Below are 24,130 nucleotides of genomic sequence, written 5' to 3' on the forward strand. Positions count from 1 at the left end.
ATCCCTACCTAGAGAGAAAGACAGGGGGCAGGGACAAATGGGGGAGGCTAGGCTTTCACCAAGGTCTTTGGGCAGGGCCCACCTCTCACCACCCCTCCTCTGGACCCAGTCCGCCCTCTCCCCTACAGGTGGGGGCCCGGGGTTACCGGGCTGGGGATTTCGTCAACCCCGCTTCCTTGTCGCCCACCTACCCCTGAAGCTAGGGCTGCGGAGAGGGCGGAGGCGGGGGCCCGGAGCTGGGGCCACGCGTCCGGGATCGGAAGGGGGCCGAGCCTCCCTCGGGCGGGCGGCGGGCAGAGTGGGGAGGGCGCCTCGCGGGGGAGGAGCTGGGGGCAGGGAGCGAGGAACGGCGGCGGGCGCGGGAAGGGGAACCTAGAGCCGGAGCCGCAGGGCGCCGGGAGGTGGGCATCGCGAGGGCGCGGGGCCAGGGGAAGGCCCCCGGGGCGGCGGGGCGGGCGGCGCGCCCCAGGCTCCACTGGGGAGGTCGCGGCGGAGATGCGGCGGCCGCCGGCGGGGAGACGAAGCGCTGGCCGAAGACGAGGACCCGGGCCGGCGAGCCCGCGGTCCGCACCTGCGTGCCCGGGAGCGGGTAAGCGCTCGGAGCCCGGTGCCGCCCCAGGGAGGGGCGCCGGGGCCCCTGCGGCTCGCAGTCCGGCCACCCAGGTGGAGCTGGGCGGGGAGGCGGCGCCCTCCTCGGCGCCCCGCGGGCCCGAGCGTCCCGCCTCCCGGTGCCTTCGGACGCGGGGGGCTAGTGCCCGAACGCCGGAAGGGGGTTCCCGGAGGACCTGCCCGGCTAGAGGGGCGCGTCGCGGGGGGCGCCGTCCCGAGCCCCCGGATGGAGGGTGGGTCGAGGCAGCGCTTGGGGCCGGCTGCGGGATGCCTGCCTGGCGCGCGTTCCCGGAGATCTGGCGGGGCGGGAGGCGTTCCCCCCATCCCCGGGGCCGGGGGCTGCGACCCCCCACCAAGTGGCCCGGGGCGGCCGAGGGTAGCCGGGCACCGCCCCCTGTCCGCCAGGTCCGGGCACCGCGGGCCGCTCCTTTCTGGAGTTGGAGGAACGTCTAGTGTGGAGAGCGAAACCCGGCGGCCCTAACTTGCTTTGTGACCTTGGGCGGGTCACTCACTGAGTCTCCTCGAGCCTCAGTTTGCACATCTATCAAATGGAGAGGATAATTCTTTCATCCTACAGGATCCATTGGCGGGGTGGGGGGATGAGATGCCTTATGAATGTCTTTTTATATACTGTAAAGCTCTGTCCAAATCCCAGTTAATTACATAACAGACATGGAAGAGAACTAAGAAACCTGCTTTACTGCAGATGCAGAGAGCAGGGAATAAATCTCGCCCAAGGTCACACTGCGTGGAAGAGAAGATAAGACTAAAGTCCCTTTGCCTCACTAGCTGGGGAAGGTCTAAGGTTAAGAGCAGGGGCTCTCAGATTGGCTGCCTTAGCACACAGGGCTTGGCTATTTACTAGCTGTGTGACCTTGGGAAAGCCCTTAATTTCTCTGAGCCTTGATTTCATGCTATGTCAAAAGGGGATTCCAGCGTCCACCTCACAGCATTGCTGTGCAAATCAAATAGGCCATTCCTGAGCGCAGCACCTGGCTGCAGACAGCAGCTCAGGCACTTGTGGCTGTCACTGCTCTGGTTGGTAGGAGCAACCTCTCACTGTCTCCCTGGAATCCGCTTCCAATGCTTTTTTTTTTTTTTTTTTCCAGTACTCATTGATTTTTATTATTTGGCTCTCCAGGTTTTAGTTGTGGCATGCCAACTCCTAGTTGCAGCATGGGATCTAGCTCCCTGAGCTGGGATTGAACCCCGGACCCCCTGCTTTGAGGGTATGGAGTCTAAGCCACTGGACCACCAGGGAAGACACATTGTGGGTCTTTGCTCTCCTTCAGGTGGCTCTCTTCCTCCACAGCCCAGGGTCTTGGCTTTCCTCACCAGGGCATCAAGATACTCTTTACCAACAGCCGCCAGCAAAAGCCACTGGGGCAATTGGGCCTTTTGCTGTTTTCGGTCCTGTCCAGGTGGAGGGGAGACGTGGGTGGCCTTTGGTGTGAAGGCATTGGGAAGCCAGTACTTAGAGGATAGCATGGGGGTGGGGGAGCCACCTGGATGTGACTGGCAGGGTCTGGGGCCTCTTCATCTCCTAGTGGTGCCTAGGACAGGTTGGGGAATACAGAGATGCTTCCTCAGTTTGTCAGTTGTCTGATGGATAAATAATGAGGGTGACCACCCCCGGGTCATCCCTTCTCTCCTAGCCCACAGGCAGATAATTGTTTTTCTTTTCTTTTCTTTTTTTTTTTTTTGATGAGGGTGATGTGAATGTGAGCAGAAATTCAGATTCTCAGAAATAGAAGTTCCTAGGACCTGAGAGACCCCTCTTATTGCACAGATAGCCCTCATGAAGGGGGCATCGGCCTGCCAAGGTCACCCACGGCCTCCAGGAAGCTGAATTCAGCAGCAACTGTTCAGTCTTTGACTTCCTTCCTGATGACCCTCCTGGCTCTGGAAACACTCTCTTCTTCTGGCTCCTGCGACTTGACCCTCCCGTGTTTTCCCTTCATCTGTTCTTTCTGCAGGTTTAGCCTCCTTTCTACAGCCATTAGCTGTTCTGCTGTCCCAGGCGCTCCTCTCTCCTCATAGTAGACACCCTCCCTGGGTGATCTCACCCTCTCCATTGGCTCTAGTTCCCACCTCTGTGCACGTGACTCATAAATGCATGTCTCCAGCCCAGATAGCTCTTCAGGCTGTAGATCCACCAATCTATTGTCAGTCCGGCACTGTTCGGGGCTTTCCTGGTGGCTCAGACAGTAAAGTGTCTGCCTGCAATGTGGGAGACCCAGGTTTGATCCCTGGGTCAGGAAGATCCCCTGGAGAAGGAAATGACAACCCACTCCAGTACTCTTGCCTGGAAAATCCCATGGACAGAGGAGCCTGCTAGGCTACAGTCCATGGGGTAGCAAAGAGTTGGACACCACTGAGCGACTTCACTTTCACTTTCGGCACTGTTCTAGGCCCTGGGGAGAGAGCGATGAGCTAGAAAGTGCATGGGGGAGGAGGGGAGACAGGCCATAAACACACAAGCAGAAAATATCAGATGCGATTAACTGCTCAAATGAGCGTGAAGCAAGGTGATATGGTAAAGGATGGGCTACTTTATGCTTGGCTGGTCCAAAGCTTTGCCAAGAAGGTGATATTTAATGGGCAGCAGGGAGTAGGGGATGGTAAGAGATGAAGTCAGAGAGGTGGCTGAGGAGGGCGGGGGAATTATCTAGGGCCCTGCAGGCCATGGTGAGGCTTTCAGATTTTATTCTGAATGGAGAGTTTTAAACAGGAGAAAAAGGAATGCTGTTATTTTTCTTCAGCCCATTTGAGCCTTATGTGAAGTGTTCCTCTATGTTGATTGTAAGCCTGTTGTGCTCTGGTCGCTGGAGTGGGGAGGAAACGGGTAGATCTTCAAGGGGCTTCCAGCCAGAGGAATAAGGAGCACAAACAAACCTGGAGAGGGACTTCCCTGGTGGTCCAGTGCTTAAGAAACGACCTGGCAATGCAGGGGACTCGCGGTTGATCCCTGGTCAGGGAATAAAATCCCACATGCTGCAGGACAACTAAGCACCTGTGGGGGAGCAAGAGTCAGGCTACATAGGTAGGGAGTCCAGATGGGCAAGGCCCGGACCCGGCATTTATTTGCTGTGTGACCTCCTCAGCTTCCTAATTCATAGAAGGGAAATAACTAGTTAAATGCTGGGAAGAGGGAGGGACGGAGGTTTCTTCCAAGTGCTGGGGATGGATGAATAAGAACAGGATAATGCCCACAAAGGAAGAAACAGGCAGGGGGGCTGGGTGGGCGAGGACCGTCATGGCTCAGTTGAGTCTGGGTTCCCTGTGAGACATTCGGGGGGGATGAACACAAGATATTTGTGACTAGTTGGCACAAAGCAAGGGGTTGGGGGACAGACATAAAATTGTCAGTGTGCTTTTTTCATTCATTCTTAGTCAATCCTTACTGAATCATTATTAAGCCCAAACATACAGCTGTGAACAAAACCTGACTCTGCTCCAGGAAGTTACCATCCTGTGGGGAGAAAGACCCACAACACTGGAGGCAGGATGATGAGAATTGTACGGTGTGAATCCTGCCGTGAGGCCTCAGCTGGCACCACTGAGCAGAGACTGGCCCCGCTCGGGTGGAAGGGGTGAACACATTTCAGCAAAGAGGAGACAGTTGAATTCAATCCTGAGGGGGACACTGGAGTTGGACAGGTGGGTGAGGGCGGAAAGGTACCCCACACAGAGGTCCCTGGGCTTCGTGTCCCCCATGTCCCCCTCCCTTCCAGACTCAAGTCCAACAGGGAGTCAGGCAGTCAGCATGTGAGCCCCCAGGGTAGGGGAGTCCAGTGTGATAAGTCATAAGAAGACCAAAGGGACGGGGAGGAGGCGGGAGCAGTCCATCCAGAGAAACCTGCAGAGAGGGTGGAGGAGTGGGGAGGAGGGCATTCCAGGTAGAGGGACTCGCCCATGCGAAGGCTCAGAGGAGAGAGAGAAGCACAGGGTTTTGTAGGAGGAGGTCTCAGCCAGGCTGGAGGTGAGGTCTCTTGCTGAGTGCAGGTCAACAGGAGGATGAGAGGAGAGGACTGGACTGTGCAGTCTCTGGATAGATAAGTAGCAGGAAGTGAAGAAAAAGGATCTGGGACTTCCCTGATGGTCAGGGGTTAAGATTCCATGCTTCCACTACCTGGGACATGAGTTCGATCCCTGGTCAGGGAACTAAGATCCCCCATGCCACCATGGTGCAGCCAAAAAAAGAAAAAGGAAAAGAATTTGGGGTGCATGGCAGGGAAGATTTTGCTTTCCCTGGAAGGGAAGTCTCATGGAATAGATGTCATTGGCCTCAGGTCCTCTTCACTTGCTGATTCTATTTGTTGCCAATGCTCAGTTTCAAAGCCGCCTTTTCTTTCTTATTTATTTATTTGTGGCTCCACTGAGTCTTCCTTGCTCTGTGTGGACTTCCTTTCGTTGGCGGCAAGCAGAGGCTACTCTTCGTTGCGATGTGTGGGCTCTAGGGGTCAAGAGCTTCAGCAGCTACGGCTTACAGGCTCAGTCGTTGTGGTGCGTGGGCTTAGTGGCCCCACAGCATGTGGAATCTTCCCGGTCCGGGGATCGAACCCATGTCCCCTGCATTGGCAGGAGGATTCTTATCCACTGCACCACTAAAGGAAGTTCCTTCAAAGCCACTTTCAGCAGGGATCTTAGGGCTGCTGCAGGTTCCAGGAGGGTTTCCCCAGGGCTGCGGTGTCTTCCTAAGAGCAGGACCCACATCTGTATTGCTCTTGGCAACATGTAATAGGCTTTTCTTTTTTTTTTTGGCCACACTGTACAGCTTGTGGAATTTTAGTTGCCCCACCAGGGATCAAACCCATGCCCCTTGCAACAGGAGCATGGACTCTTAACCACTGGACTGCCAGGGAATTCCTGTGATAGGCTTTAAGTCATTCACTATTGAAGCGATGATGAGTCAACAGCTTCAGACAGGTGGAGTAGTTTGTCCAAGGTCACAGAGCTAATAAATGGCTGAGCTGGGAAACAAATTCCCCTAACTCCAAAGCCCTACCTGACTTTAAAGTTTATATTCTCATCATGGCTTGTATTGTGCTTCCCAGCAGGGAAAGCAGATGGTGAATCCTGTAAACACCAACAAATTCAGTGTTTAATTTCTAGGAAATGAATTCCTGTTGTAAGTACCCTGCTCATCCAGTCTGGAGAAGTCAGTGTCTCCCCTGTCCTGAAAACGGTTTCACTCCATCCATCAGCTCAACTGCTTTCTGGGGACCCAGATGTGTAGCATCTGGCGGGAAGGGGCAAGTTGAGCTCCAGGACCAGAGGCTGCGGCCCCAAAGGTTTCTTGCAGAGTGTGGTCTGCCCTGCAAGTCTGCTCCCAGGATTACTTCCCTCATGTGGAAGCTCAAATGGGAAGCGGGGAGAGGATGTGACAATGCCAAAAGCGTGTGGTGTGACTTGGCTGTGACAGCGTCTGGATACACCTGTCCTGAATGCTGCCGCCAACTGGAGACGGTGGATGGGAAGGGGCATGGATGGGACTCCGAAGATGCAGTCTCTGCCTGTAACTCACTGTGTGACCTTTGGCTAGTGTCTCGCCCTTTCTCTCCCTATCAGCACCACCAGGGAGTTGGAGTGGGTCATTCCTAAGGGTCCTTCTTGCTCTGACACGCTGAGATCCCCCTTAAACCCCAGGGCTGACATTACTGTTACCCTCATGCGAGTCAGTGGCATCAGCAGAGCTGCAGCATCGCCTGACAGCCTGTCTGAAAGGCTGCATCTCAGCTCCTGCTCCAGACCCACAGAATTGGAATCTGCATTTTTAAGAAGTATTTATTTATTGCGACTTCCCTGGTGACTCAGTGGTAAAGAGTCTGCCTGCCAATGCAAGAGATGCAGGTTTGATCCCTGGCCTGGGAAGATCCCACGTGCCACAGAGCAACCAAGCCCCTGCCCCACAAATACTGAGCCTAGGCTCTGGAGCCCAGAAACGGCAACAACTGAGCCCACGTGCCACAACTTCTGAAGCTCACGTGCCTGCAGCCCATGCTCTGGAACGAGGGAAGCCACCACAATGAGAAGCCCTCACACTGTAACTAGAGAGTCACCCCAATTGCAGAAAAAGCCCGCACAGCAACAAAGACCCTGCACAGTGAAAAATAAATAAATATTTTTTTTAGAATTAAAAAAATGTTTAATTAATTTATTTGGCTGCCTCAGGTCTTAGTTGCAGCGGGTGGGATCTCTTAGCTGCAGTATGTGGGATCTAGTTCCCTGACCAGGGTTTGAACCTGGGCCTCCAGTGTTGGGAGTGCCGAGTCTTAGCCATTGGACCAGGAAAGTCCCAGCATCTGCACTTTTAAAAAGATGGTCGGTAATGCATGTGTGCATTCAAGTGTGAGAAGCGCTGCTATAACCACCTTCCCGCCCTTCTCTTTGGGCTGTGGTGAAAAAGTAAGCAGAGGATTGTGTGCAGAGTGTGAAAGGAAGGTGTCTGCACACCCTCCTCTGGACCCAAGTCTCTCCCTCTACCTGGCAGAGAGAGACCCCCTTCAGGCGAGAGTGATGGAGCCCAGAACATATCAGGGACCCAGGGGAGATTTTTTGAATGTGCGGCATCACATGTAGTTTAATAGTTGTGAATGAAGAAGGAAGTGGAACTGACTTGACTCAGTACCTTTTATGAGTGGTGGAGCTTGGAATAGACCAAGCCAGGTTCCAATTTTGGATCTATGTGTTCTAGCTATGGGGCTTTAGACAAAACATTTCTTTGAGCCTCAGCTTCCTTCCCTGGGAAATGGATTTACTAATAGCACCAACTTCAGAGGGTTGTGGTCAGACTTCAGTGAGTTGATATAGGGGAAGTGCTTAGCACAGTGCCTGGCACATAGTAAGCTGTTAATAATGTTGCCCATTACTTCACTACTACTGCTATTCCAGCCCCTGTCCACAAGCTCCAGGTACTGTCCTAACCCCCTTCCTGGGACTGCATTGAATTTTATGAGAATTGTTGTTCACTTGCTAAGTTGTGTCCGACTTTTTGTGACCCCATGAACTGCAGCACACCAGGCTTCCCTGTATTTCACTATCTCCCAGAGTCTGCTCACATAGTAATGCCATCCAACCATCCCATCTTCTGTCGCCCCCTTTTCCTCTTTCCCTCAGTCTTTCTCAGCATCAGGGTCTTTTCCAATGAGTCAGCTCTTCACACCAGGCCAGAGTACTGGAGCTTCAGCTTCAGTATCAATCCTTCCATTGAATTTTCACGGTTGATTTTATTTAGGATTGACTGGTTTGATCTCCTTGCTGTCCAAGGGACTCTCAAGAGTCTTCTCCAGCACCACAGTTCAAAAGCAGTAATTCTTTGGCGTTCAGCCTTCTTTATGGTCCAACTCATATCTGTACATGACTGCTGGAAAAACCATAGCTTGACTATAGACCTTTGTTGGCAAAGTGATATCCCTGGTTTTTAATATATTGCCTAGGTTTGTCATAGCATTTCTTCCAAGGAGCAAGGGTCTCTTAATTTCACGGCTACAGTCATTGTCCGCAGTGATTTTGAAGCCCAAGAAAATAAAGTCTGTCACTGTTTCCATTGTTTCCCCATCTATTTGCCATGAAGTGATGAGACTGGATGCCATGATCTTTGTTCTTTGAATGTTGAGTTTTAAGCCAGCTTTTTCACTCTCCTCTTTCACCCTCATCAGGAGGCTCTTTAGATCCTTTTTGCTTTCTCCCATAAGGGTGGTGTCATCTGCATATCTGAGGTTATTGATATTTCTCCTGGCAATCTTCATTCCAGCTTGTGCTTCATTCAGCCTGGCATTTTGCATGATGTACTCTTCATAAAAGTTAAATAAGTAGGGTGACAATGTATATACAGCCTTGACGTACACCTTTTCCAATTTTGAGCCAGTCCATCGTTCCATATCTGGTTATAACTGTTGCTTATTGGCCTGCATACAGGTTTCTCAGGAGACAGGTCAGGTGGTCTGGTATTCCCATCTCTTTCAGAATTTTCCACAGTTGTGATCCACACAGTCAAAGGCTTTAGTGTCGTCAATGAAGCAGATGTTTTTTGAAATTCCTTTGCTTTTTCTGTGATCCATAGGATGTTGGCAATTTGATCTCTGGTTCCTCAGCCTTTTCTAAATCCTGCTTGAACATCTGGAAGCTCTCGGTTCACATACTGTTGAAGCCTAGCTTGAAGGATTTTCAACATTACCTTACTAGCATGTGAAATGAGCACAATTGTATGGTAGTTGAAACATTCTTTGGCATTGCCTTTATTTGGTATTGGAATGAAAACTGACCTTTTCCAGTTCTGTGGCTACTGCTGAGTTTTCCAAATTGGCTGTCATATTGAGTGCAGCACTTTAACAGCATCATCTTTTAAGATCTGAAATAGCTCGACTGGAATTCCATCACCTTCACTAGCTTTGTTCGTGGTAATGCTTCCTAAGGTCCTCTTGACTTCACATTCCAGGATGTCTGGCTCTAGGAGAGTGACCACGCCTTCGTGGTTATTTGGATCATTAAATCCTCTTTGTATAATTCTTCTCTGTGTTCTTGCCACCTCTTCTTAATCTCTTCTGCTTCTGTTACGTCCTTCCTTGCCATTTCTGTCCTTTTTTGTGCTCATCTATGCATGAAATATTCCCACCCCTCCAATTTTCTTGAAGAGATCTCTAGTCTTTCCCTTTCTATTGTTTTTCTCTATTTCTTTACATTGTTCACTTAAGAAGGCTTTCTTATCTCTCCTTCCTATTCTTTGGAACTCTGCATTCAGTTGGGTATATCTTTCCCTTTCTTCTTTGCCTTTCACTTCTCTTCTTAGCTGTTTAAGGCTTCCTCTGCTGCTGCTGCTAACTCGCTTCAGTCGTGGCCGACTCTGTGCGACCCCATACACGGCAGCCCACCAGGCTCCCCTGTCCCTGGGATTCTCCAGGCAAGAACACTGGAGTGGGTTGCCATTTCCTTCTCCAATGCATGAAAGTGAAAAGTGAAAATTGAAAGTGAAGTCACTCAGTCGTGTCCGACTCTTAGCGACCCCATGGACTGCAGCCCACCAGGCTCCTCCGTCCCTGGGGTTTTCCAGGCGAGAGGACTGGAGTGGGGTGCCATCGCCACTTTGCCTACTTGGCATTTCTTTTTCTTTTTTGAGACAACAGTCCCAAAGTGACCCCTAGGGGGCGATACCACCCCTGTGATATTGCTTTTGTTTTTATGTTTTTGTTTTTTGGCATATCCCAGACCAGGGATTGAGCCAGCTTACCCTGCATTGGAAAGCGAAGTCTTAACCACTGGGCAACCAGGGAAGACCCCACATATGTAATTGTAGATCTAGAAAATTTAGAGGTAACCACTTTAAAATAAAAGTGAAATTGATTTTGATTTATATTTTACTTATTCAACATATCCAAAATGTTATCATGTGATTGATATAAATATTTATTCTATTAATGGGGTATTTTACATTGTTTTTTGAAGTAAGTCTGAAATCCAGTGTGTTTCGCACTTTCAGGCTCTCAGGGGCCACATGTGGCCAGTAGCGACTGCTCTACACTTTCTCAGGACTGGCTGTGACTTCCAGCTGTTTTATGTAGTGCCTATGTGGCCTTGGGCTAGGCATTTTACCTCTCTGAACTTCAGTTTCTTCATCTGTAATATGGGGGAATTTCTACCCCAAGAGGTAGTGTGAGAGGTTAATGGTGAGAGTTTAAAACCTCTCTGGCCTCTTTCTCACAAGCATGAGAGCACCCAGTGGGAGTCTTTGTGCAATTTAGTCATTCAAAGTGGTCCCTTCCCTGATGAATGGACTTCCCTGGACGCTCAGACGGTAAAAGTGTCTGTCTACAATGCGGGAGACCTGGGTTCAATCCCTGGGTCGGGAAGATTCCCTGGAGAAAGAAATGGCAACCCACTCCAGTACTCTTGCCTAGAAAATCCCATGGATGGAGAAGCCTGGTGCAGGCTACTGTCCATGGGGTCACAAAGAGTCAGGGCACCCAGTGGGAGTCTTTGTGCAACTTGGTCATTCAAAGTGGTCCCTTCCCTGATAAAGGCTGGTAATTGACACAGCACAAGGCTGAAAGTAAGACAGGTTTGAATTCTCATATTTCCCTGTTATAAAGGCCTTGGAAACAACCTTTACCTTGTTTCAAGATAACCAGATCGCCAGTGATGAAGATCACCAGAGATCATCCAGGCCAGTGGTTTCCAAACCTGGTTGCACCTTAGAAACACATGAGGAGCTCTGAACAATTACATTGCTTGGGCTCTAGCCCTCGGGGGTTTAAGCCTGGACATCTGTATTTTCTTGTTGTTTGTAACAGCATTTGTATTTTTTTTAAAGTTCCCCCAGGTGATTCTGATGCACAGCAAGAGAATCTCTGACCTGACCCAACCCTCTCATTTTCAAGATAAAGACCCTGAGGCCCAGAGGAGGAACTGTCTTTTGTAAGGTTGCAGAGAATTCATGGCAGAACCAAGCTAAAGTCCAGGGCCACCGTCTCTCAGTCCAGTACCCTGTTCTCAGGGCCCATTCCTCGGATCATGGAGCCTTTCATAACCATTTATTGACCTCATGCTGTGGGCCAGGTGTCAGGGTTATAGGAGCTAAATAAGATATGGTCCCTGCACTCAATGTTCAGTGGTGGAGAGTTTGGTGTGGTAAGAGCCTTGGTGGTGGGCATCCAGAAGAGGGGGACCTCACCCAAGCTGGGGGGGAAAGCCTTTAGGAAAGGCTCCCTGAGGAGATGCCAGAGTTTAGTCCCAGAGGGTGACTTAGGCGGAGGACACAGCAAAGACAAAGGTGTAGAGCAGGACACAGCTCTGGGACCTGGGTACGGCAGGAGGGTGCCAGCAGGAACTCAAGCAGGTCTGTGACGCTGGATGGGGAAGGTCACAGCCTGCGAGGTTCAGAGGCGATGCTGCAGATGTGATTAAAGGTTCATGAAGGTTCTCTTCGACCAAATGATGGAGCTGAGACTTAATCCCAGGTGCAGGGGGAGCCACTGGAGGATTTAAGAGTGCCATGGTCAGACTTTTAGTTAAAAGGAAGATTCCAGGTGTTACGTGGTAAGAGAATGGAAGGAAGTGGAGGCAGGGAGACCATTTAAGCCAGAGAGGGACTTCCCTGGTGGTCCAGTAGCTATGACTCCATGCTTCCAGTGCAGGGGGCTCGAGTTCGATCCCTGGTCAGGGAACTAGATCCCACATGCCATAGACAAGAGTTTACATACCTCAAAGAAAGATTTTGCATGCTGCAAAGAAGATTGAAGATCCTGTGTGCTGCAACTAAGACCTGGTACAGCTAAATAAATAGATCAACAAAATAAATTAATAAATAAATACTGTATTAAGCCAGAGAAAATTTTGGCCCCAAACAGGAAGTGGCAACAGGGGTAGAGAAGAATGAAGACAGCCAAGGCAGAGTTAGGTTTAGACAGTGAAGCTGGTAGAATTCAGTACTTCAGTACTACTGTACTATCCTTACTATACTGAGAGGAGACTATACCTGTCAGCTATGGCTGTGTAACAAGCCACCCCCAAACTCCGTGGATTAAAACAGTAACATTTACTACTAAAATTCATGCGTCTGGAGACTGGCTGATTTAATCTGAAATGGGCTGGGCATGTTTGCTATTTTAGCTGGGCTCACACGTGTGTCTGCCGGTCAGCTGAGGTGCTCTATTCTCCGTGGGGATTTGCTGGGGCCATTGGTATAAGCAGCTCTGTTCCACATGTCTTTGTCACCTCCTCTCGGGGCCAGTGGTAAGCCCATACATGGTCTTCTCATGGAGATGATGGACCACAAGCAGAAATATGCACAGAACCTTGAGAACTAGATTTAGAACAAGTTCACTGCCAGCCTTGCCTGACCCTGCTGGCCACGGCTGATCCGTGCTGAGCCCAGGTCCAGGAAATACATGCCTTCTCTTGACAGGGGAAGATGGGGACAGCATGGGGAGGTGGACGCTGAGCTGAGCTGGGAGGGAGGTGGAACTTTCCTCTGAAATCTGGGGCAAGACATCTGTAATCTTTGGGTCTTAGCATCTCAGCTCGTTATATTGGTTTATATCATTTTAAAAGTTCCTTCAAGGGACTTCCCTGGTGGTCCAGTGGCTAAGAGTCCATGATCCTGGTGCAAGGGGCCCTGGTTCGATCCCTGGTCAGAAAACTAGGTCCCACGTGCTGCAAATAAAGATCCCCTGCAACCAGGACCCAATGCAGTCAAATAAATAAATGTTTTTTAAAAATAAACCAAAAAAATAAAAGTTCCTTCAAGATCATGTTTGCTAGGGAGGGACTGTTAATTACAACTAACTAAAATGTCCAGAGCATCCACTCCATGGCAGGTGCTTTTCACTCAGCTCATTCAAACAAAATAGCCCTGTAGTGTTGGTACTGTTACCCTACCCATTTGCCCCACGGAGAAACCGAACTCAAGAGGTTAAATGACGAGTTCAAGGCCCCCTTTGAGCACAGAACTGGTACCCCAGTTCTTAGGCACTTAACCACTAATTTTGGGGGGTAAACATTTTTACAAAAACAAAAGTACCCCAAACACAAATGCACAGACTGATGAATATTCACAAAGTGAACGCACCTAGCTCAGGAAACAGAATACAGTAAGTCCCCTCCATACAAACCAATTCCGTTCTGAGAGCACAAGTCCAATTCATTCGTAAAGTCCAATCCCGTTAGCCTAGGTACCCAACACCATCAGGTATAGAATACTGTGATAGGTCTATAGTACTTTTCACACAAATAATACCTTTTTAAAAACAGAAAATAAAGCATTTAAAATTTTGTAGTACAGTACCTAGAGAAGTACAGTGGTACAGCGTAACAGCTGGCATCCAAGGGCTGGCATCGAGTGAACAGGCGAGAAGAGTTACCGACGGCAGGCGGGAGGAGAGGTGGGAGGTGGTAGATCTGAAGGATCGTCAGCAACAGGAGACGGAGGGCAAGCTGCAGTTTCACTCACGCCTGATGTTGATGGCACAGGTTCTGGTTCCTCGCTGGAACCAGATGCAGGCATTTTTGAAAGTTCACATGTAGCGGGCAGACCATATGACCTTCACCCAGCAGCCCCTCTCATATTCCCTCCCCATCACTGCCTCTTTCCCCTCAAACACAACACACTAGCGTGACTCCCATCACAGCAGATCAGTTTTGCCCGTTCATGAACTTTATGAAGCTTGACTCACACGTGGGGTCATAGCACTGAGTGTCTTCTGTTCCGTGAAGTTCATCCACATGGCTGAGTGTGGCAGGGAGGTGGGGCTCATTCTCACTGGCCTGTAGTATTCTGCTGTAGGAATATGCCACAGTGGATTTATCCATTAGACTGTTGACCTTTGTTTGGGTGGCTTCCAGTTTGGGGTTGCTCAATAGTGCTGTTATGAATAACTCTTGCACATGCCTTTTGGTGAACATTTGTCCATGTTTTTATTGTTTTTATTGGGAGCAGAAGTTCTAGCTCAGAGGTTTGACTGCTTTTGATTTTTCGACATTTGCCAGATTTTTTAAGAGGTCATTTTATTTTATTATTATTTTATTATGACTCTGTTGAGTCTTTGTTGCGGCATACAGGCTTCTCCAGTTGCAGCAGTTGAGCTTAGCTGCCCAGCAGTATGTGGGATCTTAGTTCCCCAACCAGGGATCGAACCCATGTCCCCTGCATTGGAAGGCAGATTCTTAGCTACTGGACCACCAAGGAAGTCCCCATTCTCTAGATTTTAATTGAGGTGAAATGTTGACTTGCTCAAGAAACTGACTAGATTTCAAAACTTCCATTCATTTACAGATATACTGATTGATGGATAGATGGACACACGCTCCTATTAAAATTTTTTAATCTTCCTCTCATATTTATTTCACTCATGGGAGATAGACTTGATACCCTGATTTTACAAAGACCGAGATTGTGGGAGGTCCCATGAGCAACAGATGAAATAACAGCTGTGGATGTGCTTTGTAAAATAAAAAGCAGTGTTCAGATTTGAGGAGAATGGTTTCCCTGGTCAGGGCTCACTCATCCGTACCGCACAGCTTCCAGAGAAAGAACAGACAGAAATTCCTCTGTGGGGCACTGATTCTGCTGCATCAAATCTTTATCACAGCTTATTGGTTTTTTTTTTTTCCTCCAAAAAGATGGGACAGACTTCTGAGGATACATTAAACCCATACATCCTCTTTGTTTCTGGCAAGGCTTTATGACTCACTCAGTTAAAATAAAGCTCCTTCTGAAAGGGAAGTGACAGATTCTTCTGCAGGCTGGAGGAGTTGAGCCCTGGGTGGGAAGCCTTAGTTAAGAGGGGTTAAAAAGGATGCCTGCAGTGACTGTGCCTTCCCGGAATCCACATAGCAGTTCTGGGCAAAAGGTGTTAGGACCCCAATTTACAGATGAGAAAGAAAAGCACAGGAGGTGAAGTGACTTGCCTCGTCCCCAGCGGGGATCGTTTGGTGGGAAGGAGCTGAAAATCCTCTGTCTGATTTCTCTTTCTCCCGGCCTGTTGTGTCCATTTGAACTGGCTCAACAGAAAAAGTGTAAGTTGCTACAAATGAGGTTTCCTTGGTGCAGAGGCTGCTCATGGACGTCTAAGGGTAAAGAGTATTCACTGGGCTTGGAAGGCTCCTTCCTTCTCCTCTCCTGGGGCAGGTGGGTCTCCTCTCTCCCTGCTCCCTTCTCCGGGTCCCCTGTCCTCCTGCCTCTCTCTGCAGACCTGTTGGTTGGTTGTTTACTGATGGCTTTTCCCACCCCTTGGTCACGGCTGTGGCCCGATTCCTGCCCCAGAATCCTTAGCATTCGAGTTGTTCCCCCTCCATCAGCTCTCCCTCCACTCAGCTGTTCACAGTCTCCAATTTAAATTCCCAAGAGAGAACCTGCTGGTTTGTTTTGGCTCACAAGTCCACCCTGGTCCAGCCAGCTGTGGTCAGAGGTAGCCTGTGGACCAAGTTGGAACTGGGACCCAGGCGTCGCTGCTTTTTCCTCTCTACCCCTCTGCAGAGACGTTGGAGCTGGGAGGCATATGATATGGCTAGAGTCTGTATGATGTGGACTCCAGGGAAGATGCTACTGGGCTCAGGAGAGGCTGAAAGTGAAAGTGAAGTCACTCAGTCATGTCCAACTCTTTGCAACCCCATGGACTGTAGCCTACTGTGGGATGTTCCAGGCAAGAATACTGGAATGGGTTGTCGTTTCCTTCTCCCAGGAGAGGCTGAGGAAGGGCCTAACTTCGCTTTGATGACTGCCAGGACTGTGGTGGGCAGGGGAGAAGCTCCCGGGTACGGCTGGTAGTTCTGACAATGGTGACATCACTGGCTAAAACGGACAGCGATGCCTTGTTTCTAGCGAGGGAAGAGACCTTGTCACCTGGAGACCTGAACATGGTTGGATCCATCCTGTAGAAACCAGAGAAGTCATCATTTACTATGTTGGGCATTAAGATCCATGCTCTAATCAGTTCTCCCTAAACTCTGGCGAGGTGTGAATTATCACCTTCATCACTGGAACTCGGAGAGCTTAAGTAACTTACCCAATGGTCACAGCAAGCAAGTGGAGCGACGGGGACTGGGACTTGAGCCTGCCTTACCCAAAATGTGTGCTTATTGCCATTCTCCTCCAGCTCTGTTATTATGGTTACATTTATCCAGGATGCTACAATTACATCTTATCATATATATGATCTTATTGGAACACCCCTTTGGGGCAGCATAGCCATGCTAATGTTCCCGTTTTTTACAAACAAACTGAGGGTCAAAGAGAAATCATGTCTTGCCCATGATTACCCTGCTGATCAGTGGCAGAGCTGGGCTCAGAACTCAGAAATTTGGGACTAGGATGTATGGATGGGTATTAACATGTCAGAATCAAGGTATCAACGCTGGTTCCAATACTTCGAGTGCTGGTCATGTGCTTTTCTTTTTTATAATGTACAAAACTGATTAAGAAAAAATATGAAAATCTCAATTCCCTACGAAAGAATATATGTGTGTGTGTGTGAATGTATTTATAAAACATACTTACAGATTAAAGACTAACAACAACCATGTACTCACTACTGCCTTAAGAAACATCGCTGATACCTTTAAAACCCCTCCGTGATGATCACATCCCTGTTTCCTTTCCCCTCTAGTGGTAAACACTAGCTTTAATTTTATTGCTATTTTTATTTATTTATTTACTACACCGCTTGTGGGATTTTAATTCCCTGACCAGGGATCAAACCCATTCCCTCTCTAATGAAAGCTCTGGACCGCCAGGGAATTCCCTGAGTTTTATGTTGAATGTTTCCTTGCTTTTCCTTATGGCTTTGCCACATATATTTATATCCTTAAACAGTTTGTTTCCTCTGGCATGTTTTTGTTGTTGGCACTGTTATGCACGCGCTTTGATTTACCCAGTTTTGCTGCTCTAGCAGCCGGCACAGGAATACGCCATATTCTGCCATCCTGCTCCTGATGGATGCTTGGGTGCTTTCCAGTTGTTTGCTGTTACAATCATTACTACTGTGATTATTCTTGTTGCTGTCTGCCGGGGAACACACTGAAAAGTTTCTCTGTCTTATGTACCTGGGAGTGGAATTACTGGGTCATGAGGTGGTCATTACAGTTTTAGATTTATGACATAAGGCCAAATTGTTTGCTAACAAGTGTCCTCCAAAGTATACTTAACCAGTGGGAGGTGATAATTTCTGTTGCTCCCACCTTTACCAAATGACATGACTCAACTAGATTAAAATTTTTACCTACCTGCTGACTGAAGACAGTAGCTCATTGTTTGAATTTTTGGTTTTTTACCTTATTTGAAATTACATACGATTTCTGTTTTTTATCTTATTATTTGATGGGAGGGTTGACTATGGACCTAGAGTCTATATCTCCAAAGGTAGCTGGATTGTGGGAAATTCCCCCAACTTTGTTCAAGTTGGGGAAGAACAGTAGGCAGGAGACAGCCTCAGAATTGTGTGACTCCCAAGCGGCAGGTATAAACAGTGGAATATTACTCAGCCGTAAAAGGAACAAAACAGTGTCATTTGCAGAGACATGGATGACCTAGAAGCTGTCATACACAGTGAAGTAGATCAGAAAGAGAAAAACAGATATTGTATATTAATGTTTCTATGTGGAATCTACAAAGATTTGGTACAGATGAACTTATTTGCAAAGCAGAAATAGAGACACAGATGTAGGGAACAAACTTATGGATACCAAGGAGTGCATGGGGAAGGGATGAGCTGGGAGATTGGGATCGACATATATACAGTACTATGTATAAAATAGATAGCTAATGAGAACCTACCGTATAGCACAGGGAACTCTATTCAGTGCTCTGTGGCAAGCTAAATGGGAAGGAAATCCAAAAAAGAGAAGACAGATGTATTCACATAACTGATTCCCTTTGCTGTACAGCAGAAACCAACACAACATTGTAAAGCAGCTATACGCCAATAAAAATTAATTAAAAAAAGAATCATGTGGCCTCCTACAAAGCTCCAGCCTGGCATTCCTGACCAAGGCAATCCACACTGTCCTTCTTCCCAAGATGTCACCCACCAGCCTCCCGGGCCTTTCTGAGCCCACACCTTTCACTGGAATGAGGTCATTGGAATGCCTGGAACCCAAGGAGTGACCCCCTGGGTTTGTGGGGCAAGCATACCAGCCTTCCGTGGGAAATGACGCCACCTCGCTCACCCAGACCGTCTGGAGGGAAGAAAATTCCGAACAGTCCAACCTGACTTCACATTTTCCCTGTGAACTAAAGGAGAGCTTCAGCCAGAGGCCTTTGGGAGTGGAGGATGGGGCAAGGAGGCGGGTGGGGTAGCGTGAAGGAATCACCATTTTCCTGTATCTCCAGGAGATCCCAAACCAGCTTCATGCCTAGAAGCAAACGTGCCGGAAGGCTTTTCTTCCTGGACTGAGGCAGTGTGGAGAGGAGTGGAAATGTCAGAGCTGACCCCGGACCCGGTTTTTCCACTTCCACCTGGTCACCTTGGGGCAGGTGACATCACCTTTCTGAGCGCTGATTGGTTCATTTGTCAGTTGGGGGCCATGGGTGGAGTGGGTCCCACCCTGGAACATACGAAGAGCTCCATCAAAGGTGTGATGATAATATTCCTCAAATTCAGGGAATGTTTCAGAACAGGTAGCTTAAGAAGGGTTTTCTTAACTCAGGCTGTTTTCTCTCCTCTGGGCAGATATTTTTTTTAAAGACAAAGCACACTTTTGGGGCATGAGAGGGAAACTACCATTTTGCACGTTCAGCTTCTTAATGATTTAAAATCAATCAATAGGGACTTCCCTGGTGGTTCAACCGTTAAGAATCCGCCTTCCAATGCAAGGAATGTGGGTTCGATCCTGGTCCAGGAACTCAGATCCCACATGTCATGAGGAATAGCTAAGCCTGCATACTACAGCTACTATGTGCATGGGCCACATCAGGAGAATTCTTGCGCTGCAACAAAAGATCCCACGTGACACAACAAAGACCCTGTGTCCCACAGCGAAGACCCAACACAGCCAAATCAATTAATTAAATCAAAAATAAAGCCAATCAACAGCCGTAGACTGAACTTTTCCAACAAAGCCCAGGGCCGAGCAGAAGGAAGGAAGTAGGATGACAATGATTCTTGGCATCTCTCGGGCTTTTAGTGGGTTTCAAAGGCTGACCTTGCCAGGAGCAATGAAAGCCCCGAAGCAGTTCTGGTTGGCAAGTGGGTTGGCTCCTGTTTTGGGAAAGAAATCTGAGACGTTAGGATTTGCCCAAGGTCATACAGGAAGGTTGGGCTAGAACAAGGATTAGAGCCTAGACTGCCCCAGTCCAAGCGAAACTCTTATCCCGTGCCCTGCTGCCCCCCACCCCTACCCCCCACGCCTAGAGCCTGATCCTCTACTCTCTGCACTCCAGCCTCCAGGCCTTTACTCTTATCTTTCCAGCTACCAGGAATGCCATCCCTCTCGACTTTGACTACTGAGACCCTTCTCCTTAATGTAGGTAACCAATGGAACAATATGCAGTCCTTAATAATGAAATTGTGGAGACTTCTCTGATGGTTCAGTGGTTAAGAATCTGTCTTGCAAAACGCAGGGGACTCGGGTTTCGAACCCTGGTAGGGGAACTAAGATCCCACCAGCTGCTCGGTGCTGCCAGTAAAGAAAGTGATATCACATTTTTTAGAAAAGCATGTATGTATAATATATATTCTGCCTTGCCAGCTCCATCCCAGGGTCCTTGACACTACATGTCTGCCTCCCTTCCTGGGCTGTGAATGCTCTCAGGGCAAGACCTGTTTGCTAAGTTGAGCTGGAAGAGATAATGATAAATGAATCATAGGGATTCCTAGTGGAGTAGTAGCACTCCACACAAGACGGGGGGAGACACAGTAAGGTTATTGATGGGGCTAAGGGGTCTTAGCATTCTTCTTGCCGACCCCGTACACCCAGGGGCTTCCTGCCAGACCCTGTGGACTTCAGATACCAGGACTTGCCCGTGTCCCAAATACTGAAACCCAGATTCAAGTCCACAGACACAAAGAAAAGAAAATGATTCTTCAAGATTGTTTTGTGACTTAATTTCCAATTCTCATTTGCAAAGCCTATTTTATTTTTGTATTTCAACTTTCACCATGAAACAAAGCACAGGATTTTTATTTCTGCACTTAATTTTTTTTTTTTTTTTTGGCCACATGGCTCGTGGAATCCTAATTCCCCAACCAAGGATCAAACCCGGGCCCACAGTCATGAAAGTGAGGAGTCTTTACCACGGGACCACCAGGGAGTTCCCTGCAGTTCACTTTCTTTGCTTAACGAAAAGGTGTTGTTTGCACGTTTGATTTTAAGAGTCATACATGCCCACTCTAGGAAATTTGGAAAACTCGTATGATAGGAAAAAGGTCACCACCCCTTCCCCAATTCCTAGAGAAGTACATGGTAACAATTTGGTATCTTTCCCAGTGGCCTCTGTGTGTGTGTGTGTGTGTGTACAGTTATTTTTATTTAGGTTCCATTGTTGCTGAATAAATAGGATGATTTCTGATTCACAATGCACAGAGCTAGTTTCATGTACCTGTAAGAAACCTGTGATATGTCCAGCAGCTGTGATCCTGTGCCCCCTCTGAGAATTGTGGGGGTGGGGCTCCTTGCCCTCCCCCGCCTTCTCCAGACCTGTGTGGAAATGCCAGTTTGGCTGCACGACTGCCAGCACTAAGCAGTATCCTTTTAATCTTATAGTTAATCTCAAACGTCTAAACTGTCCTTCTAGAACCTAACTCTACTTTTTGTCTTTCCTTAACCCCCAGAACTTCTGAACACGTGGCCTTCAGGATGAACCCACAGTGATCTCTTTGTTTTGCCTTCTCCCAGCTTAGGCATTCTTCGAGTCTTGGTAACTGGAATGTTTTGTCTGTCTGTTCAGGCTCCAGACGTTTAGTGGGACAGGGACCAAAGTTAACTACCTCATGACACATGCAGACGAACCTGGGAAAACTGTGAGCTGTTGACTGCGCTGTCTCTCTGAATCAGCTGGCACTTCTTTTTGTCTCTGGTTAAAAAAAAAAAAAAAATTCCCAGGGGTGACCTGAAATCCAGAATCTTCTCAGAATAGAATGGAGGAAATTCTTAAGTTCTCATTAAACACATTTATCTCTCAAGCTTTGGAAGGAGCCAGAATGCCAAAAGCAAGAATTTCAGAGCGTTGCAGAGACTGTTTTGATATCCTGGTAAATGTCTAACAAATCCAGTATGTGTCCTCAACGCCTGATCAGTTGCTGGGCAAAGTTCCAGAACAGTGAGACCTCTTGGGAATCATCTGATTTAGGAAAGACCTTTAACTACCAGTTAAAGGTAGTCACCTCAGTGTTCAACGGTGGAGTTTTGAGGGCTTTTCGCTGGGTTCTGTTCTGACGGCTGCCTCCCACCAGTGTGAAACAGAAGGATGACCTTATTCTGTGAGCAGGACAACTGTGAAAGGAGCTGTGTATGTGAAAGTCTGTGGAAAGACAGAGCCACCTAGAATGTCCCTCCCAAACCAGTCAGCAGAAGGTCTTCTGCAGGGGGCTCCCAACAGATCCCTGAATGCCACAGCAACTCCAGGGGCTTGGGACCCGGGGACTCTCCAAGCCCTCAAGATTGCTCTTGTTGTGCTCCTTTCCATCATCACCCTGGCCACAGTCCTGTCCAATGCCTTTGTGCTTACCACCATCTTCCTGACCAGGAAGCTCCACACCCCAGCCAACTGTCTCATTGGCTCCCTGGCCATGACGGACCTCTTGGTTTCCATCTTGGTCATGCCCATCAGCATCGCCTATACCACCACCCACACCTGGAGCTTCGGCCAACTCCTGTGTGACATCTGGCTGTCTTCTGACATCACATGCTGCACGGCCTCCATCCTGCATCTCTGTGTCATTGCTCTGGACAGGTACTGGGCCATCACAGATGCCCTGGAGTACAGCAAACGCCGGACTGTGGGCCACGCAGCCGCCATGATCACAGTGGTCTGGGCCATCTCAGTCTGCATCTCCATTCCACCCCTCTTTTGGCGGCAGGCCAAAACTCATGAAGAGATGTCGGACTGCCTGGTGAACACGTCTCAGATCTCCTACACCATCTACTCCACCTGTGGGGCCTTCTACATCCCGTCCGTGTTGCTCATCATCCTCTATGGCCGTATCTACATGGCCGCCCGAAACCGCATCCTGAACCCGCCGTCCCTCTACGGGAAGCGCTTCACCACCGCGCACCTCATCACAGGCTCTGCAGGGTCCTCGCTGTGCTCGCTCAACCCCAGCCTTCACGAGGGGCATTCTCATTCCGCCGGCTCCCCTCTCTTTTTTAACCACGTGAAAATCAAGCTTGCCGATAGTGTCCTGGAACGCAAGAGGATTTCTGCTGCTCGAGAGAGGAAAGCCACAAAAACCCTGGGGATCATTCTGGGGGCCTTTATCGTCTGCTGGCTGCCCTTCTTTGTAGCATCTCTGGTCCTTCCCATCTGCAGAGACTCCTGCTGGATCCACCCAGCACTTTTTGACTTTTTCACCTGGCTAGGCTATCTGAACTCCCTCATCAATCCAATAATCTATACTATGTTTAACGAAGAGTTTCGGCAAGCGTTTCAGAAAGTTGTCCGTTTCAGGAAAACCTCTTAGTCTTATTTGATGGTGACTCTTGATATCTTTTATGTCCTGAAAACCAACTGGAAATTGTCTTTTTTATTTTTCCTGAGAGTTGGGTTAGTTCCGATATCTTGGGGTTTGGTCCAGTTGATAGAATTGTCTGGTGTTTTTTTTTTTTTTTTGCTGTTGTCTTGACTTCTGAGCCACCAAAAGCTGGGCAGCTGTGTGAAAGGGGGCAAGACTTTACTTAGTGTAATATTTTCATGGTTCATCCATGTTGGAAAGAATGTGACCTACAGGTTTCCTTATTGATGCTATTTGGGCAGAAAACTGGCTAACTCTGTAGAAAGACCCCAAGTTCAAAACGGGAGGCTTTCTGGTCTACCTAAGTTTTGCATGGAGGTCTAAATCACAAGAGTCAGACATGACTTAGCAACTAAACCACCACCACCACTAAAGAGAGTCAGTGAGATGAATGACCTGAGTTGAAACAGAATTGGAGTTGGATGGAGGGTTTCCATTCCATGCAGTGCCTTAGTTGGAAAATAACACCCAAGTATTTCTTCCACTGAGTCCTTCTTAGATTGAATCTCCCTTAGTTGATCATGAGGAAGAAGTCAGCATTTGAAGTGCCAATGATATAGAGTGATGGATACAGAGCGACAGAGAGAGATTCAGAAGCCAGGGGCAGGGGAGTGGATGGCTGGGACCAGATCAGCCACCCATCCTCCCCCTGCACCATCTGAATGTTCTGAAGTTAAAACCCACAATTTACCCCCATTGAAGCAGACTGACAGAATTGGCACCTACCAGGCTTTCAATGGAACACCATTCTGAACTTTTTTCCTGAATTATTTTTTTACATCCCATTCTCATTAGAGATCTTAAGGTGTTGAGTCTAGTCAAATAAAAAGCATGAGACATCATTATCAGTAAAGTCTTTGAGTAGTTTTTACTCCCTCCCTGGATGTAGGGGCTTCCCAATTCAATTTAATCTCTAGCATTTACTGAGCACCTACCACACGCTGGTCCCTGTGCCAGAATCCTGGTATTTATTGTTTGATTGGAGTCTGATAATAACGGTGCATGCTAAGTCACTTCAGTTGTGACTGACTCTGTGAGACCCCATGGACTGTAGCCCACAAGGCCCCTCTGTCCAAGGGATTCTCCAGGCAAGAATACTGGAGTGGGTTGCCATCCTCCTCCAGGGGATCTTCCCAACCCAGGGATCGAAGCCCCATCTCTTTATATCTCCTGCATTGCAGGTGGATTCTTTAGCACCACCTGGGAAGTCCCATAACAGTGGAAGTCAGTATAACGTGATGATTAGAGCTGAGGACCTGATGCCTCAGTTCGAATCCAAGTACTACCAACTTCTACCTGGATGAATGACCTTGGACAAGTTTCTTAATCTCTTTTTACCTCATGTTCCTCAAATGTAAAAT

General features: G+C 48.5%; 1 protein-coding gene and 1 long non-coding RNA gene across 2 annotated transcripts in view; one reads left to right on the top strand and one right to left on the bottom strand.

The window, feature by feature from the left end:
- LOC113879411 overlaps window positions 1-14,197 on the bottom strand; it is an 88,744-nt gene extending 74,547 nt beyond the window's left edge. Inside the window, exon 1 of the long non-coding RNA XR_003507314.1 lies at window positions 13,391-14,197. This is a non-coding gene — a long non-coding RNA (uncharacterized LOC113879411). The remainder of the gene's footprint in view (window positions 1-13,390) is intronic.
- Window positions 506-23,617, top strand: HTR1D (5-hydroxytryptamine receptor 1D). Its single transcript, XM_027520737.1, has 2 exons — window positions 506-589; window positions 20,871-23,617. Exon 2 carries the CDS (start codon window positions 21,585-21,587, stop codon window positions 22,716-22,718), a length of 1,134 nt encoding a protein of 377 aa, XP_027376538.1. The 5' UTR covers window positions 506-589; window positions 20,871-21,584; the 3' UTR covers window positions 22,719-23,617.
- Window positions 23,618-24,130: the final 513 nt, after the last annotated feature.

The sequence above is a fragment of the Bos indicus x Bos taurus genome, chromosome 2 (genome assembly GCF_003369695.1).
Source record: "Bos indicus x Bos taurus breed Angus x Brahman F1 hybrid chromosome 2, Bos_hybrid_MaternalHap_v2.0, whole genome shotgun sequence".
NCBI lineage: Eukaryota > Metazoa > Chordata > Mammalia > Artiodactyla > Bovidae > Bos > Bos indicus x Bos taurus.